General features: G+C 46.5%; 2 protein-coding genes across 3 annotated transcripts; both read left to right on the forward strand.

Annotated features, from left to right (window-relative positions):
• The first annotated feature begins 24 nt into the window (after positions 1-24).
• Positions 25-6,362, forward strand: LOC144383195 (uncharacterized). The gene is made up of 6 exons (XM_078080126.1): positions 25-158; positions 3,010-3,079; positions 3,188-3,298; positions 3,427-3,483; positions 3,805-3,960; positions 5,261-6,362. The coding sequence occupies exons 2-6, from the start codon at positions 3,014-3,016 to the stop codon at positions 5,366-5,368; spliced, it is 498 nt and encodes a 165-aa protein (XP_077936252.1). The 5' UTR covers positions 25-158; positions 3,010-3,013; the 3' UTR covers positions 5,369-6,362.
• Positions 6,363-7,738: 1,376 nt separating this feature from the next.
• On the forward strand, positions 7,739-14,380 carry vps37c (VPS37C subunit of ESCRT-I). Of its 2 annotated transcripts, none has more exons than XM_040187127.2 (5): positions 7,739-7,972; positions 8,969-9,082; positions 10,627-10,798; positions 11,093-11,175; positions 11,854-14,380. In XM_040187127.2, exons 1-5 carry the CDS (start codon positions 7,841-7,843, stop codon positions 12,595-12,597), a joined length of 1,245 nt encoding a protein of 414 aa, XP_040043061.2. In that variant the 5' UTR covers positions 7,739-7,840; the 3' UTR covers positions 12,598-14,380. The 2 variants fall into 2 exon arrangements, with proteins under 2 accessions (XP_040043061.2, XP_040043062.2); XM_040187128.2 differs by having other exon boundaries at positions 7,873-8,602.
• Positions 14,381-18,423: the final 4,043 nt, after the last annotated feature.

An 18,423-nucleotide genomic window follows, 5' to 3' on the forward strand; every position in this document is an offset into this window, starting at 1 on the left:
GTTGTCCGTCCGAGTTGAGTGGAGCTCCTCCTTTGCTTCCTGCCTTCTTTGTTGTTGAGAGTTTTCTCCTTTCTTGGTCAATCAGAAGAACTGTCTCCCCGGGGGGGACATAGAAGGACATCTCCGAGACACCTGCATTTGTTAAACATTCAGTCGAGGTAAGTTGCCAACAAGACACCTTCAGGGGTCACATAGCGGGAAGAAAAGTCTATATTTAAATCTAGGTCGGGGATGTTTGGAAAAGCCTTTCAGTGACGTTGATTCCTCTCTTGAGGAATTGATTTCTCTCTTGAGGAATCAAAGGAGAATTGATTCCTCTCTTGAGGAATCAATGTCTGGAGTGTTGCATATGTTTTGAAGTGCTTTGAGTTTCTTTTGGAAGTTGTTTTGGGGGAAGCTGATGGATTATGGTAACAAATTGGCCAACGATGACCCAAATCCTATGCCAATTTGACCCTTGAGTAGTTACGCCATGTGTGCGACATGACTAGGTCGTGGCAGGTGTATTGGTCAGGACCCCAGGAAGCACAGTGTTGGGAGAGAAGTTGTTTTAATTGACCGTTCTAGAAAAACACTACTGACAAAGTCCTCGGCAAGCTATCAACAAAGTTGTTTTAATTTGCACCACAGTTTTATACACATTCAAAGACCATCCTCTGGTCCAAGTCATGCTTATTTATTTCATGACTTGGACTCTCTGTCAATGCAGAGCACGTAAAACACGTGCAACATTAGGTGGGTACCACTGGACTGAATGCCATGTGACTATTAACAACTCACCAACAACCAACAGAGAAAAGACAGTCTAGTGATTGACAGGAAACAAATCACACAACAAGACGAGAGACACAGGAAGGCTGAAGGCTGCTTTGTGGAAGAAACAACAGGAAGAGAGACAGACTGAAAAGGCTTATAAAACCCAGGTGATACACAGAAAACAAAGATAGAGAGTCAAACATAGGACATAAGATGGGTTCTACCTGTTATCCTTTTGTCTGTATCTGTTCAGAGCTGTCTGTACCTGTTTGCCCTCTGTCTGTACCTGTCCTTACCTGTCTGTACCCTGCATGTATCGTGTCTGTACCTGTTTGCCCTCTGTCTGTACCTGTCCTTACCTGTCTGTACCCTGCATGTATCGTGTCTGTACCTGTTTGCCCTCTGTCTGTACCTGTCCTTACCTGTCTGAACCCTGCATGTATCGTGTCTGTGCCTGTTTGCCCTCTGTCTGTACCTGTCCTTACCTGTCTGTACCCTGCATGTATCGTGTCTGTGCCTGTCTGTGCCTGTCCATACCTGTTTGTACCCTGTCTGTACCATGTATGTACCTGTTTGCCCTCTGTGTGCTCCTGTCTGTAGCTGTCTGTACCCTGTGTGTACTGTGTCTATACCGGTTTGTACCCTGTCTCTACCTGTCCATACCTGTCTGTACCCTGTCTGCCCCTTGTCTGTACCTGGACATTCTCTGCTCATACCTGTTTTCCCCCTGTCTGTACCCTTTGCACCTGTGTATACCCTGTCCATACCCTTATGAAACCTGTTTATATCTATATGTAGGATCACCACCTTTTTACTGCCCCAAACACACTAAATAATGGGGGGCAGGACTGGAAGTCAATACTCACATATAGATTTATTTTGCGCCTAGACCCTTGTGAAGCATGAAGAATGAAGGGCAGATTGGACAACATATACTCAAGTCACAACAACTTCCTCTTTCATGGCAAATCAGAGGGATTACACAAATCTACCAGTCTGATAAACTTGTTAGTAGGACTTCAAAATAGTTTGCATCTTCGATGACTGAAGTTTTTTCAAGAGTATTGTGAGTACAAAATATCTGACCAAACTAAGGGGCGTATTAGGGGACGCTATGAAACCCACTAAATGTTCGCGTGACTGACTCTGTATACCAAGGGCATAGAAATGTATTTAAATAATACAATCGGGAAATTAGACATTGTAACAACAATGATAACACCACATTTTGACAGAATATCCCTACGGGAGGAGTAAAAAGAATACATAAAACTCAAATTCGCACATTGTCACATGACATCATCAATTGAGGCAATGACCATTTGTTAGCAATGTAGCGTCACATAAGTCGGAGGATTATGTCCCAAACGTGGCCTTCCCCACGTTAGGGGGCGATATAGAGGCTGTAGACAGACTTCGACTTCATCATGGTACCTCCTCGTAGTGCTCACTGGTTTTGATATTTTGACCAAGGGTGTCAAAGTTGGGTTTGAAGGCTGAAAAGCTTACATGCCGGGATCGCAGTTATGACTTCAAAACTAAATAATTACTGGTTTAAATTTGATTGCCCAACTGATGTGTACCCTAAAGGAAAATGAATGGTGTGGGCCCTATCAGAACAAACCGACTAGAACTCAATAGCCCCTTATGGGGCTAAAACCCTAACCATGAAAAGCTTTTGATTCACAAGGGGCCCCCACCGCATGACTGCTGGCTGGGGCTAATAAACACAGTGACAAATACGTGCATGAATTAAAACAAGTTTATTTCTCAACTGCCAATTTTTATAATGTTCCTCCCACTTCTGGTGAGCCTTGTCAACTCATGTTTTTGTGTAAACTCAGACTTCTAACTCTCCCTCCCTTGCTCCACCTCTGTCACTCCTCTTCCCACCACATCTGCATCTCATCCAACAGCATTCCAGTTTTTCCTAAGAGGATTGCAACATGTGGTTTTGATGAACTAATACCCTCTCACGCTCGCTCAGTTCCCTTTTTCCCCCCTTTCACTACCTTGTTTTGGTCTCTGTTTCTCAAATCCTTCCTGTCTGAACAGATGAGCATGCGTAATAATACAGATGTTTCCCACTGTCCTTTCCCCTTTCTAGTGTGTCACAATCATGTCTTCTGTCATTGCTGCTCGTTTATTCTTATTTTTTCTTGGATTTCGTTGGATTATTATAGGTGTGGAGCTCTCCACTTTGAATCCGTTCCATAGATGTTTGTGACTAACGTAACGTCTCCCGTTTTGCAGAAACATGTCGTCTACGGCTGAACCCAGGTCACGTTTTCTGCCCGCCTGCTTTGACCATGAAGCTGCTGCGGTGAGATCAGGAATCCACTCAGTTTGGGTGGTGCGCTTAACTGGAGTTGGAAGTCTGACTTCCTAAAGATGATAATAGTGTGAAGTGTAACGCCCTTGTGTCCTGTAGGTGGTGACCATCCTCTTAGGCCTGTTCCAGGTGCTGTTGGCTCTCCCACTTGCCTACTCTGAGGAGGCCCTGCCAAAATTGTTCATCCTGCCACTTTTCTTAGGAATTCTTGTACGTACCTCACGATTCTTGTTCTTAGTCTGGAGTCTAGAAATGATTGATTATAAAATGAAGGGAGACAAGGCTCTCTGCTGCATGTTCCTTACTCTGATGAGAGTAAGGTAATGTGTGTGTTGCAGATTGTGACCGGAGGATCATTCACCTTTGCCAATGAGAGGAACTCCAGCAGACTACTGGTACGATAAAAAAATAATTTCAAGAGATTTTGAGTAAACCAACCCCTGACTTGAGTCAGAATGTGTCTGTCATATCATATTATCTAAGAATACAAATATTTGTTGTCTGCCATGTCTATCGTATACAACACTTTATTCCATTAAAATGGGTCTGTAACTACAGTTTATTATGTATTATTGTTATATGCTAAGCTTATAGTCAGCCACCCCAAGAGAATCATAATTGGTTCACAGTGATTTCATATGTTCAAGTCTGCTTCTGTATAATCAGTGTATGTGTGTAAGTGCACAGTAATGGAACTTGACTGTCCTCCTCCACAGCTTCGGGGTTGTGCGTGCAGTAACCTGGTTGGCCTGTTGGGGACACTGATGGCCTTCTGCTTCTACTGCTACAGCCTCAACAATTTCTCCGACACGAATCAGTGTGAAATCATTCACAGGACAGGCCACTACGATTGTCCCAAGGAATGGCTGGCGGTCAGTGTGCTGCTATCAAACTTGTGTTTTTGTTCTTTACTTGACCAAAAAGAAGACAAAAGACCCAAACCGATAGTAGGGAGAACTGGGATGTATGTTCTCGCCGCAGCGCACCCGATCCACTGATTGGAAAAAACGCGTCTGATCCAAAAGGTCGCTGTATGACTGAGTGGTGGGTGATGTGGAAAAGACAAAAACAGGAAAGCTGAGGGTGAGTTCACATCCCCGCCCCCTTAACAAAGCTATACAGAGACCCCACTGTCCATTCCCCACTAAAACTAGCTGGGAACCAGGGAGAGGGGAATAAAGCAATAAAGCAAAACAAAGACAAAAGCGACACCTGCGTCTCTCAGGTGAGCTATTTTGGACGACATTAAGCCATTGAGCCCGACCCTAACAGAGTCCAGGCAACTAAAGAAATGTCTCCCCCCATGCAGAAAAGCAGAGCTGTAGACCATACAAACTCACCCACCCCTCCACGTTTGCACCCAGACTTTCAGAGACAAATTGCCTCGCTAAGACAACTGTTGAAAGAGAACAGAGAATTCTTGCGGGACTCAGTTTGCATATGGTCAGAACCGGTCTACTGACAATGCAGTGAACAACGTCATCCACACAACCCTCACGCACTTAGAGGGCAAGGACACCTCCGCAAGACTCTTCATAGACTTCAGCTTTCAATACAGTCCCATCCTCACTCTGGATCGGACACCTGCCCTCTGCAACGGGGGGCTGAACTTCCTCTCAGGCAGACCCCAATCAATCAGAGTTGGCCATCGCACCTCCAGCACAAGAACTGTGAGCACAGGAACCCCCCAGGGATGTGTACCGAGCCCCCTGCTGTACACCCTCTTCACATACGACTGTGTGGCCTCCCAGGAAAACACCAGTATCAAGCGTGCTGATGATACCACGGTCATTGGAATGATCACTGGTGGAGCCGAGGCAGCGTACAGACGAGAGGTGGAGGAGCTTTGGGCCTGGTGTCAAAATAACAAGCTCTCGGTGGGAAGATCTGAATATTTACAATACATGAAAAACACAGAAATCTTCTCATCTTGAGTTTAGGCTCTTACTGCAGCAGGTGGGCAACATTTGGGAAACAACCCCCTTCTGATGGCACGATGTAAAGATTGTGACGCCAACCCGTGTGAAACCGAACCCCGTTGGCCCTAACGACACTACAGCTGAATGGGGATTGGGTTAGAGGCATGGATGCATTTTAGATGACTGCAGTTGAGTCACTTTGGAGCAGATACCTGTATTTAAATAAATGTATGTGTTTCATTGTCTCCTGCAGGCCTACATCTGGAGTGTGACGCTGCTGCTGCTGCTCTATGACATCGGGGCCGTGGTCATGCACTCGCTCCTGACTGTCTCCGCCCTCAAAGCACTCAAAACAGACTGATACGCACACACAGGACACCTACAGGAGGCATTCCACAGCCACTTTCCACTTTTTAAACCACAGAATTGTCCTGATGAAAGTGCTAATCCAGCAGATGGCTTGGTTTTAGTGGATTTGCCGACATTTGGTATAATGTAAAAAAAGGCAGCAAACTTACTTCCCAAAATAAATGGAAAGTTATGAAAGGTTTCCAAAATCAATCATCAATCCCAGGACTGCTCATGAGCTCCACCAACACCCAAAGAGAATAGGAAACGTGAATTAGCTTTTGGGCAGAAGCCACCTGTTTAATGAGATGACAAATATTCTACCAAACACTGAGAGCAAAGCCACAGTCAGTCGATTGGACAGTATCAACTCGTTGCAGATGCACTGTAAAACTGTAAAAAACTAATTATGATCTTAAAATCATGATATATACATCCCACCTGATGGTTGCAGCAGAACTCCCATAGGCCGATTGCCCTGACGGGGGCCGAGGGTGGTTGAAAAAGACAAAATGACAGGAGTCGGGGAGCTGAGAAGGCGACGTTACTGAGGAGGAACATGGAACCATGAGGCTTTACAAATATATATATATATATATTATATTATATATATATTTATTTTTTCATTCGCTGGCCCTTTTCAAATATTTGAAAAATGTAAACTAGATCTAAAGCCATGAATTAATCAACAATGCAGAAAGAAATTGTGTGACCTTTCTGTATAAGGCAGTTTTTTTAATGATAAATGTATTATGTATTAATAGCTGTACTTCCACCGGATTAAACTGGAGGCTCCGCTTGTTGTTTACCGGTTGCCATGGGAAATCGTGGTATCTGAGCTCCATTTATCATGACATCTTTCATTTACCATGCATGGGCCAAAATCAAACTCCTATCAGATGTTCTGTTCGGGGTGGGTACACCCAGCTCCACATATTACATGTGCTCTATCCCAATCAGTGTCTGCATTACAAACTGTAAATAAACAACCAAAAGTCTGACAGTCATGAGGCGGTCGTCTTAACTCAGCATCAAGACTGGAAGCAGGAGGAAACAACTAGATAAATTAAAGGTTAAAAAAAAAATTACCCGGCCCCAAAAGCCCCTCTAAATATCACCAACTCCCCCAACAAACATTGCTCCATTTCTGTTCGTCTGAATGAAAGAAACGGAATATAGCTATTTACATGCGACTGTGGGTGAGTGGGGAGCACGGTCGTACTCCAATCAGAGGGTTGTGGGTTCGATCCCAGGCCCGGCTAACCCGCATGTCGTTGTGTCCTTGGGCAAGACACTTAACCCAACTTTGCTCCTGCAGCTGCGACTACAGTGTGTGAATGGTAGTTACTGATGGGCAGGTGTCACTGTGTGTGGTTCTCCTGTCATCAGTGTATGAATGGGTGTGAATGGGTGAATGATGTCGTGTAGTGTTAAAGCGCTTTGAGTGGTCGGAAGACTAGAAAAGCGCTATACAAGTACAGTCCATTTACTATTTACATGTACTTCCATTCGTTATCATAGACTCCAACACATAGTCCCCCAGAGGCTTCTGAGGAGGCCCAGTCCCAGCCTCACGGACGCCCTCCGACCCATCAGGGTTTACTTCCGTCCATGTTGAGCTTTCCGGTCAGCTTCACATGCTCACTTTGCTCAATTACCCACAAGTCATTGCAGTGAAGTTGAACATTGAAAGCACAGTAACATGTAACAAAAGGTAAACAAAGAGCACAGCTCATGTGAGTTCAGTTCATATTTTTTCATCATATCAGTTAAGGGGATGAGGGGGAAGACATCACCTCATCCAAAGATGGATGTGACCGGTGAACAGGTGGAGCCGATCAGGCCGGGGAAAGGTGATCACAATCAACACAAGCGCAGGAAGTGAGCTGATCAGAAACGAGAGAGAGGTGAACAAAATAAAACAGGAAACCCAACAATGAGGTGTGAAAAGAAGGAAATCATCCAGTGAGATGCTGCATGCGGTTCTGTTCCTCCCAGTTGATGCTGCATCCTGCCGCGAATATCTGAACGAAATAATACAAACGATTATCAATCATAGAAAAACCAGGAGCGCTGAGATTGGTACAATGTTTTATCCAAGCTTCAACCAGCAGGATGTCTACCACGTGCTGCACAGAAGCCTCATCATCGGTCCTCACTGAGCACGAGTCTCTCATAGAGGTCACCGAGGCCGAAGAAGAGGCACTGAGTGACGTATGTGCCAGTTGGGAGAATAGAAAGTAGTACGTAAAGATGTGCATATGGGAATTTGAAGTTTGCGTTTCCATTTCAGTGGGGAAACAGTCTGAGAATTACGGTCGTAGTCGCATTTGCAACACTGTAAAACAGCAATAACAGCAAGTCACGCCTCCAAGCTCGGTGTCACTCTATATGTTCCATATTCTCTCTGCATCATCTCTAAAATATGGACTCGTTTGTCAAGGAAGCCGTGACGAGCCGCTCCTTCCGCACGGCAAGGTGACAGATGTTCGGACCGTACCGTCACATAGGGGGTTCCCTTGTATCAGCTGAGAGGAATCCACCATTACCCTGCGACACGGGGGGGCACCGGAGGCCCGACGGGCCCGGTTCAATCCAAATGCTCAAAAATATGTTGGTAAATAGTGTGTATTTATAACGTATTTTACTATGAACTGGGATCTTGTTTCGGTTCAACTATGACGTTTCAAAATAGTTTAATTGAATCCAAACACCCCCGCAAAACGCCCAACGTGGATCGTTCCTAAGATGGCGGCGGTTTCTGTCAGTCAGGAGTGAAACTTTGCTATTTCAGTGAATATTTTGTTGTTTTTTGACCCGTTTATTGGGCCTAAGTCGTCTGATTGTCGAAGTTGGCATTGGCTGAACACGGAGGCGTTTGGTGGTAGCCGTCGGGACCGAGCGGCGTCGTTGTGGGATCCGTTTTTCACCACTAACTCGCTGGGTTTCCTCGAAGTTGACGGTGGCTTGATGCCTGACATTGCGGTCGAACCGACTGTTGTCGTCTCTGGATTCGGTCGACGCGGAACCGACCGGTGAGATTGGACTCGGCCGGGGTAAGCTGGTTAGCGCGGCGGTCAAAGTGCGTCGAAAACGCCTCCCTAGCTTTCGGTTCGGCTGGATTCCTGCGGGTCCCCCGGTCGCACATCCCGTGGACGTGTCGCGTCACCTGCCGGCTGAGACACACCGCTGGTGTTGGATGTCACCGCCAGTCCGCGTCGGGCTCTACTGGGTTCGCTAGCGTCGCGTGAGTACCGTGTCCGGTGACCCGTCGTGTTCTGCTCCGTGGCCTGCAGTCGCTTCACTCGGCAGGAATAATGTAACGTTAAACAACTCTAATTAACTGTAGAAAACCGTTTTCTATCGCTACTATGAACCGGACGTGTCTAGTTCGGTCACATACCACTGGTTGGTATTTTATGAAGGGAGTGGCTGCTGGTAACATGTTTGTTTGGACTTTATTTGTTCACAATGGCGCAATAAGTCGGTGACTACCAATGCTCTGCGCTGTCCGTGGTGGCATTTAAGAAGCGGAGACCGGGCCTTTCTCACTGTCCACTTTATGTTTCTAAACATTGTTTTTAACTCTCATTTCCTGGTTCCCTTGTGACAGACCGCCATCCTGGCAAATCAAATGGAGAAGCTCCAGGACCTGAGCCAATCAGAGCTCCAGGAGCTGCTGGACAGCCCAGAGAGGGTGGAGTCAATGGCGCTGGAGTCTGACGAGGTATGAATGATGCTTCACTTTCCATTTGGTCTCCAATTGTGCACTTCAGCATGTTTCATCTTTTCCATAAGGCTGACGTAGGGAAGTTTTGATGTTATTAGTCCTTTCAGGGTGTTTTGTTTTGTATATGTATATTTTGACTGTGGGTTAAATCAAATGAAATGATGAATCAAATAATGCCAATCAAAGATGTGTCTTGTTTGTAGCTTATTGTACAGTCCTGGTGGGGGATGGGAGTAGTTCTTTCCTTCCTTTTAACCAAAGAGGAGATCTGATCATTTAGCAAAGCTCCTATTGTACCTCCACTTTATTCCTACAACTCTTTATTTTGCCATCATACTATTTGCTTAAACCCTCCGTTTCAGGCTCAGTGTTTTTATGTCAATACAACTCTTACACCGTATTACAACAAAACAGTGTCCAGTCTGCCTGAGGCCCGCTGTGTTGGTTGAACAAGCTGCAATTATGTCTCATCGGCTAAAATTTAGGTGGTTATAATTTTACTGAACTTCAACTTCTTTTGATTTTCTTAAAAGCTTGTGTGGAAGAAGGTGCTACCAACATGGAGCATACACATTTGCACACAAATACGTTTCTGAACGCTCTGAAAAAGCACCAGCTTTAATCTGAAAGCAGTTCTGTAATTGGAAAATATCTATGCTAAATTCACTTCACAAAGGGCAGTGAAACCTGTAAATTCATTCCATTCAGTTAATAATCTGTTCATTTTTATTGCGATTCGAGATGTTAAAACTGCCCCTTGTTACGTATCCCCCTAGGTCCCCTAGTGCATATCTGACTCTGACCCAAATTAATTCAGTGAGTTAATGTACAACATCATTAACATCATCAGACTTCCCTCTGCTCACGTCTGTCACACAGACTGAAGTGAGGACAGAGCAGCTTCTTTACTTTGTAGAGGAAAGTGGGATCAGTGTAAATAACATTCAAGTTGAAATGCAAAAGAACAAGCCGAGGTCGTGGGGCGGTGAGAAGGTGTTATATGAGTAGTGGAGTCCCCGCTGTGGGGCGACTATACAAGAGAGACGGGAAGCCTCACCCAGACTCACGTGCTTAAGTTCTTACTGATTTACCCAGACAAAAGAGATATAAGAGGCCTCTCTTTGCGTTGGTTTTTGGTGTCTGGGCGGAGCGGCGCGGCCGTGACGTGTAACAGTTTGACTCCATTGTGCTTTTGTCTTGTATAAATCACCTAGAACTGGTCAAATTTGGATTAAAATCCCAGAGTAATTAAGACCAGAGCCCCGAACCACACCTCGGGCTTTGGTGTCTACAGGGCACCTTCAGGTTTAACCCTAGGCTCTCGGTCCTACAATGGGGGCTCCCTTCGGAGTAGGGTACATCGCCATGGGACAGCCCTTTTGGGTTTGAGGCGGGTTGAACTTGCTTGGAAGTACAGGCCTCAGCTTTGTAGTTCGTACTTCTCTGTGATGAACACAGCGAACATGTGTACTGAAGAGAAGGCCATACTAATCCACTAAATGGCTCTAATGTAAAGTCTGATGCCCGTTTCCCCCCCTTAGATCCAGAATATTCAGCTGGAGAGAGAAATGGCACTAGCATCAAATCGCAGTCTGGCTGAGCAAAACCTGGACGTGAAGCCTCGCCTGGAGTCAGAGAAGGAGGCACTGGTGGAGAGATATTCCCAGCTGGAGGCCATCCGAGAAACCTACAGACAACACTGCTCCCTGAGAGGTAGGAGGGAGGGACGAGGGGGGAGACACTCTGCTGTCAGTCTGAACTAACCACAAACACGTTGCTGTCCATCGGTTACTGTCATATTTCTTTAAAAAGAAGACCGGATGGAATACAGATTTGTAATATGTGTAAGGATTCCCCTCTGCCAAAGTCATGTGTAATACTGAGGCAGTGTCTTTAAGGGGCGGGGCCTGAACAAGTGTCCCAGACAAACACTGCTTGTCTTCTCCTGTGTTCAGTATGTGCTGTGCTTGTGTCTGTCCCCTCCGTCAATGTTGTCCTCGTTCTCAGATGGGATGGTGGGTCAGGTGTCCCCAGAGGCCCTGTTCTCCAGACTACAGACAGAGGGGAGCAAAACGGAGGAAGAGTCTGAGGTCAGAACACACACACACACACACACACACACACACACACACACACAGTGTGGAATGATGCATGCTTATGCTCAGGCGTCACTGTGTCCATCACATCACTGATGTCTCTAGGCAGTGAAACAATGGCTGAGCGGTTTTCTAGAAACCCATTCAGCGGCTCTTTGTCCCATGAAGGAGAAATGTGCAAATAAACAGAAATCCACAAAAACACAGATTTCAGCTGTGGTGACAAGAAATGCAGCGCTTTTCACCGTTTGTACAGTTTATGTTTTCATCTATTTGTTCAGGCTTTTTGCAGCACTTTATTCTATTTTCTGATAAATGATCTTTGTATGTTTACGAGTTAGAACTGTTTTTGAAGCTGTAGCACTTCTCAAATAGAATCATTTCAGGCCGTTTTATCTGGGAATCGCTACTCAACGATTAGGTTCTTTATGGAAACTCTTGTGTGTCATAGAACGTTGGCCTCGGTCAGCCAGCGTAAAGCACTGTACAGGCGTATGTGCTTAGACAAAAATAATGTCTGCTCTTCCTTTGGCCCGTGGTCCCTTCGTAAGGTTTTTAAGATCTTCTACAAAGTGCCGCACGATGCACAGATCCCAAGTAGACCTCTCCTGGGTCGGGTACTGGGGCTCTGTGCTCGCCAGTAAGTCGCCGGTTGTGTGTCTCTGCCTGCAGGCTCTAGCTGATGAGTTTCTGGAGGGCTCTCTGTCACTGGACCCCTTCCTCGATCGCTTCCTCTCCCTGCGATCCCTCGCTCACAAAAGACGGGTGCGGATAGAGAAGCTCCAGGAGATCCTACGACAGAGGAGCGAGGGGAACCCCAACACTATGACATCATCGGCGGGCGCCAGCGAGGACCCCGCTGCCACCCCCTCCCCGTGGAATCAACCGACGACAACGGCAGCGGCGACAAATCCTCAGCTGGCAAACTCCACACCCCAGCCGTCCGGCTACCAAAACGCCCCGCAGCCGGCCACCTCGTCTGCAGGGGGCCTCCCCCCCGGCCTCCCCCACGGTCTCCCCTATAGCCCGTACCCTGCCTCCCCCCCCAACCATGCCCCCGCAGCGGCAACAGGCTCCGTCCCGGGCAACGCCCCCTCACAGTACCCTCCGTACCCGGTTTCCGGCTCACCTTTCGCCCCAGCAGGAAGCTACTCCGGCCCCAGGCCCGCTTTTGGGCCTCCGTCTTCAGCCGCCTGCCCCTACCCAACCCCGCCCTCCTTTCCTACCCCACACCCCGGCTCTGCATTCGGCCAGTACACCCCGAGCCAGCCCCAGAGCGGCCCCGTGCCCTACCCGGCCTCCTACAGCTACGGCGGCTACAGCTACCCGGCCAGGCCGGCGTATTCCAACCCTCAGTCGCCAACAGGGAGACCCATCTACAGACCGGGATACGGAGTTCCACAGCCGTACTCATGAAAGCACCGCGGCTCCTCCGTCTCGATTCTTCCTCTCAAATCTTCCCTCTCTGGCTCTCTCTCCTCCAGTCCGTCTCCCCCTTCGTTTCTGGTCTTCTGAGGTCTCTCGCTTTACTTATCTTTGTTGCACTATTTCTCTCTTTCTCTAAATATCGGTCTGACGACCTCTCCGGCTTACTCTCTTTTTGTTTCTGTCTCTGTCCCCCCCCCCCCCCCCCCGACGACCCACCAACTCCCGCACACTAGTCTCAGGTTGTTGTGTTTAAGTGTTAAAACACTTGTATCTTGCCCCTCACCCTCTCACTCTTCCCCTCTTCCATTTCTTCGTGTGTGTGTTGCTATTTGGCAATCAGAACGTCCTCATAAGCACACAAGTGCACTCCACCTTTTGACACATGCATGTCTCTGTAACACCCCCCCTCCCCCCCGTGTCCAGTGGCTGTCTGTCCATCTTCATTGTTACTCATGAGCACAATGTGCGTAGGGAGCGACTGGTGATGGAAGTGACCCGTGGAGTCACACGATGCAACAGAGCTGGTACAGTCGGTGAGTTTAGGATGCACCACGGCGTCAGCAGTAGCTGCTGGTCCATCAGCTCTTCCAGGCCCTCCCATCCGTCGTTCTGCATATGCAGGGTCTGTAGACATCGGGCAAACAAACCCACTGCCCCCTTATCCCCCCCCTCCCCGACTTATTTCTGTCAACCAAAGATCCCAGCAGCTGTGCTGTTGGTTTGGCTCGCTGTGCTAGTTGGTGAGCTACTAGCATCGTAGCTAACCGCTAACATGCTAAGGACGCTAGTGAACCAAGCGTCTTCTGGTATATTTTCCCCTCTTAAATTTTCCCCAGATGTGTCGCTGAAGAAGGAAGACCGTTCCTTTCTTTGTCCTTTTGGGGCAGTTCCTTGAGTGCTCGGACGTGGACGGCGTGAACACGTGCTCGCAGGGTCGCGTTGGTGTCCTCTGTGAAAGACGTGCCTCTCACTGATGAACCCACGGCGTCCTGGTCTGCTGCCGGGTGGGTCTGTAAGGAACCGTTCCTTCTGTCTGCAGGGAATTCAAACGTACCGCGTTTCCCACAACGAGCCTCCTCTTCAGCTGTTAGCCTGGTATCTCATTCACAGAAACGAATCCCACACGGCTAGCAAGGCCAGACAGGAAGCGTAGTACAGTGGGATGTCTATAAAGCATTACTACAGCGTGAGTTAGTCAGCTAGCTAGCTAGCTAGAGTTAGTCAGCGAGCGAGCGAGCTAGCTAGCTAGCTGACTTAAGACCCAGTTTACCCACCAGACCACCGGGTCTGTGTGGGGCAACCACCCGGCCTGTTTATCAACACATGCAAAGTGAACCCCGTGGGGGTCCGGGGGGCCGTGAGGGGGGTCAGCCTGTCGTTCAGTTTGAGCTCTACGGACTTTCACTTCTTTGTAACACTTCTGTGTCCTCATGCTTTCCTCCTGTCCTCCTCCTCTCCATCACTCTCCTCTTGTCATCTGCTCGTTGAATATGAACTGATGCTTGACAATGATAACCAGAAGAAAATAGTTTTATTTCTATAAGTTCACGCTTTCCGTGAGAATACATGTGGTGTGTGTATAGTTTAATGGAGTGAAAATATAAAGTTGGAGCTCAGTTCTGTGTCAATTTAATCAATACAAATAATATCATTGGAATTGAAATGTAGGTAATTGATGAAGGCTCATTATGGATCTTTTAGAGGTACATGCCACCTCTCTAAATTTGTATTACACTGTGGAATAAACATGATGCTGTACTATCTCATGAAATCGTTAACTGTCACATTATTATGATTTGTCATCATAATTTGTCTTTTAACATCTTCTCTCAGCCACTTCAGATCGTTCATAATCGTTATAAATATACAGTTACTGTAGGACCCCCAATACAGACCTCAAACTCCCAGCTCACAAATAAACTATTGGAGGGAATTCAAGTTATTATCAAGTTAGCAAATTAAATTGTGCTCCCGCCTCTAAAATGCTGCACAGCTATTGACATGAAGCGAGGGAGTCTCTGAAGAGGCCTCTGCAGATGAGCCCTGAGCTGAAAGGTCCTCCTGGAATCATAAAGTCATCGGGTTGGACATATATTCCTTCTCTCTGTGTCAGGAGCTTGTACATGGGTTTAGTCGGTGCCCGAGCACATCAGTCACACACTCGGTGCTTTAGTACAACTTCTTGGAATTTGAGGTGTGTTTGGAATTTGGAAAATCTCGTTTCAAATCCCAACACTTGATCATTGAGCAGCTTTTCTTCACATAAAACTGAAGCGAAGACAACACACACACAGGTTTTGGAGAAACATGGTTGGGAATTAGATTTTCTACTAAAAGTTTAGATTTGGACACGCTGGATCCAAAATTCACAGAGACAAATAAATCCATGCACAAGCATCAATGGATTAGAAACAATACCATTCATCCTAAATATGCTCCAAATAATATCCTCTAAAATGCGTAAATGATTCGTTAAATATGAATAAGACCGTGGTGCAGTGCCACGGACCCCCCGTGATGTGGATGAGCAGCTCCAGCTGGTCCGAGCGCTTCTGGAGTCGTGCTGTCAGTCAGTCGTCAGCGCTCAGCCTGTGAGAAGCTCTTGATCTGCGATGAAGAGTAAAGGCCAGCTGGCGCTCTGCACACACAGGACTTCTGTATCACCTGTGGTTCAGTGAGTTCATCCCAGACCAGTGTGGTTCTGCACTGCACTTCAGACTCTATTCACCTGGAATAAAGGGAGGATTCTAGCGGGTCGGTACCGGGGAGGAATAATGGCAGTATTTTAGAAGCCACAAATGTGATGTTTTAAAACCGTGTAGAAGGAAATTATATTTAGATGGGTTTATCTGTACTGTAAATAAAAGTCAGGAATTAATGGATGTCAATGAGAACTGCTGATTATTAAAAATACTCTTCCTTTTCTTTTTTTTGGGACTGTGACTAATTAAACAGAAGTTGATCCAAAACAAAGAAGTCTGAATGATCATTTCAATAGTCGTTCCTTCAACGTCGCCCAATGAGAAGCAATCAAAATGCTCTCATCTCAATCTGGCATCCTTTAAGGAATGATTTGTATGAATATGAAATTGTAAAATATCCCGGCGCTAACTCGTGTGAAACGCTTATATGACCCAGCAGTTCTGTATTTTATTCAATGCTCTGCCGGCACGATGGAGCTGTAGCCCTGGTTGCTTCTACATCTGACAAATAGAACAAAATTAAGATCAAGTGTGAAAACTCTGCAGTTCTGTCTGAACTGATACCGTCGACTAAGAAACTGGGTCAGATTCTTAGAAATTAGTTCGGCTCCATCCAGTGCTGTAGTGTTAAAATTAGAGGTGGGTAAACTCTGAATTTTGTGATCATACAGACCTCGACGCGATGTGAAGCAACGCAACACAAGGCGTCGCGACTCTTTAAGGCTGTCCTGGCTATATTGCATTATGTTATCAGTAAAAGTCATATACAATCAATGACAATGAATACATGTGTTAGTAGTTTCCATCCCATCCATTGTCAAACCGCTTATCTTGCACACAGGGTCGCGGGGGGGCTGGAGTCCATCCCAGCCAACTTCGGGCGATAGACAGGGTACATCCTGGATTGGTCGCCAGTCAATCGCAGGGCTACACAGAGACACACAACCATTCACACTCACACTCACACAACTACGGGCAATTTAGAGTCCCCAATAAACCTGATCCCCAGAGCATGTCTCTGGACTGTGGGAGGAAGCCGGAGAACCCGGAGAGAACCCACGCAGACACGGGGAGAACATGCAGACTCCACACAGAAAGGCCACTGGGCGGAATCGAACCCAGGACCTTCTTGCTGTGAGGCAACAGTGCTAACCACCACGCCACCGTGCCGCCCCGTTAGTAGTTTGTAGTTTATTAAATTTAAGAACAGTGAAGAAAAGTATGTCAACACAACACAACAACACAATTGCAGATTAGGAACTATCTACATACGGAGTCTCCTTTTTACAGTAGTGCCCAGAGGGCCTCCTTGTCCTCCACGTCAGGTCCTGCCTTGCACAGAGGAGCCATGAACCGTGTTCTGGGGCTCATGGCTCCTCTGTGCTTCTCCTCTCTCTATTGGACCTGGTGTTTCTCCTCTTCCTGTGCTCTCTGCATCATTGCCTGTCCTCTCACTGCCTGAACAAATACGTTGAATTTAAGAGTTAACCAGTTAAGCAGCCTGTCAATTACACTGACAACATAAGTTAAAGGAACACTCATGTACTACCTATGTCATCATAAATAGCCTATACAGCAGGGGTTTTTTCACATTGAGAACTGACTTGTTTTCTAATCTACGCCAGGCGTTTTTCTTGTCCTTTTACCACGACCAGCGAACACAGAGCGCGCGACTACTACCCCCCCCCCCCCCCCCCCCGTCGGTCGTTCCGCCCACAACGACGACTACTACCCCCCCCGTCGGACCTTCTCGACCAGTCCGCGAAATATTGTCTGACATGAAACCGGTCCGTGAGGTAAGAAAGGTTGGGGACCGCTGGGCTGATCCACAACGTGTGTTTACACACCTTCTGGATCCTGATTGGTGTTGCTGCTGCAGCCGCAAGGCACTGATTGGATGCTCACAGACCGTAATACAGCGCAGATGAACATGATTCAGACTACGGCGTTTATATGTTCAACAATAGGAAACGTAGTCTTAGCTGTTTTAAAATTACACCAAGTTTATTTCGGATTATTCCAACGGAAGAATACAAGCCGCAGGGAACTTTGAGGTGCGTAAACGTCACTTAGAGGTGCGTAAACACTATTTATAGGTGCGTAAACGCTGTTTCCAAAATTCCAGAGGCGCGTAAACGGCGTTTAGGTGCGTTTACCCTCCACTACAGCCCTGGCTCCATCCAAAGTGGGATGGATGCCGTCCCTCCTGACCAGACCGGGCTCTCCCCAAAACGTCTTCCAGTGATCAACGAAGGCCACATTATTTACTGGGAACCACCTCGACAACCAGCGGCGGGATGACGACATGCGGCTCTGATCAAGAGAAAACTACATGCAACATCGTCATGGTCGTAGTTTGTATTTGTAGTGCGTCTTTTATCTGCAAGCTTTATATCGTAATTATTTATGTATTTATGTGGATCAAAACTGATGAAAGGTGCAGCTGATCTAAACAATTTACATATGAGGCTACACGCTACCTAACAATGCATCATAGTTTAATAGTTGCTTTATCCTTTGAATTTGCAAAGTAGAATTACTAATTAGTATCTCCAAATAAAAGTGAGAGATGATATTAAAAGTATAAAGTTATGCTCCTCAAAGGTTTTCTCCAGGACTGTGTCGAGTAGCCAATGACTTTCTATGACTATTAGAACAGGAACAAAACGCCGCTGATAAGAACACAAAGACCTTCACAGACGAGGACCACATTACTGCATCTCACTTTCAACCCTTCAACTCTTTGGACATTAGAAAATAACATTATGAATAACAAATTTTTGGCGAATTAGAAAAATGTGTAGATGTAAATAGAAGAAGTGCTAAACACCTAAAAGAGAAATTTTGAATATTTAAATAATATATTTTGTTGTATTTATAAGTGTGACAGAAGACTTGCTGTAGAACAGAATATTGGCTTTGTTGTTGATCACCAAGATGAATCTCGCAGTATTTGAACCCAGTTTGAGACCCACACGTCCACGCAAGGTGTCCTCGCCACTAACATGTCTCGTTTTTTTTCATTTTAACAATCTGTCTGAATTGAGGGAAAGTAATCCCGCCCCAGGATTGTCCCTGATGTTTAAAGTGAGGTCATAGGCTGTTAGATAAG

Source organism: Gasterosteus aculeatus, chromosome 9 (assembly GCF_964276395.1).
Source record: "Gasterosteus aculeatus chromosome 9, fGasAcu3.hap1.1, whole genome shotgun sequence".
NCBI lineage: Eukaryota > Metazoa > Chordata > Actinopteri > Perciformes > Gasterosteidae > Gasterosteus > Gasterosteus aculeatus.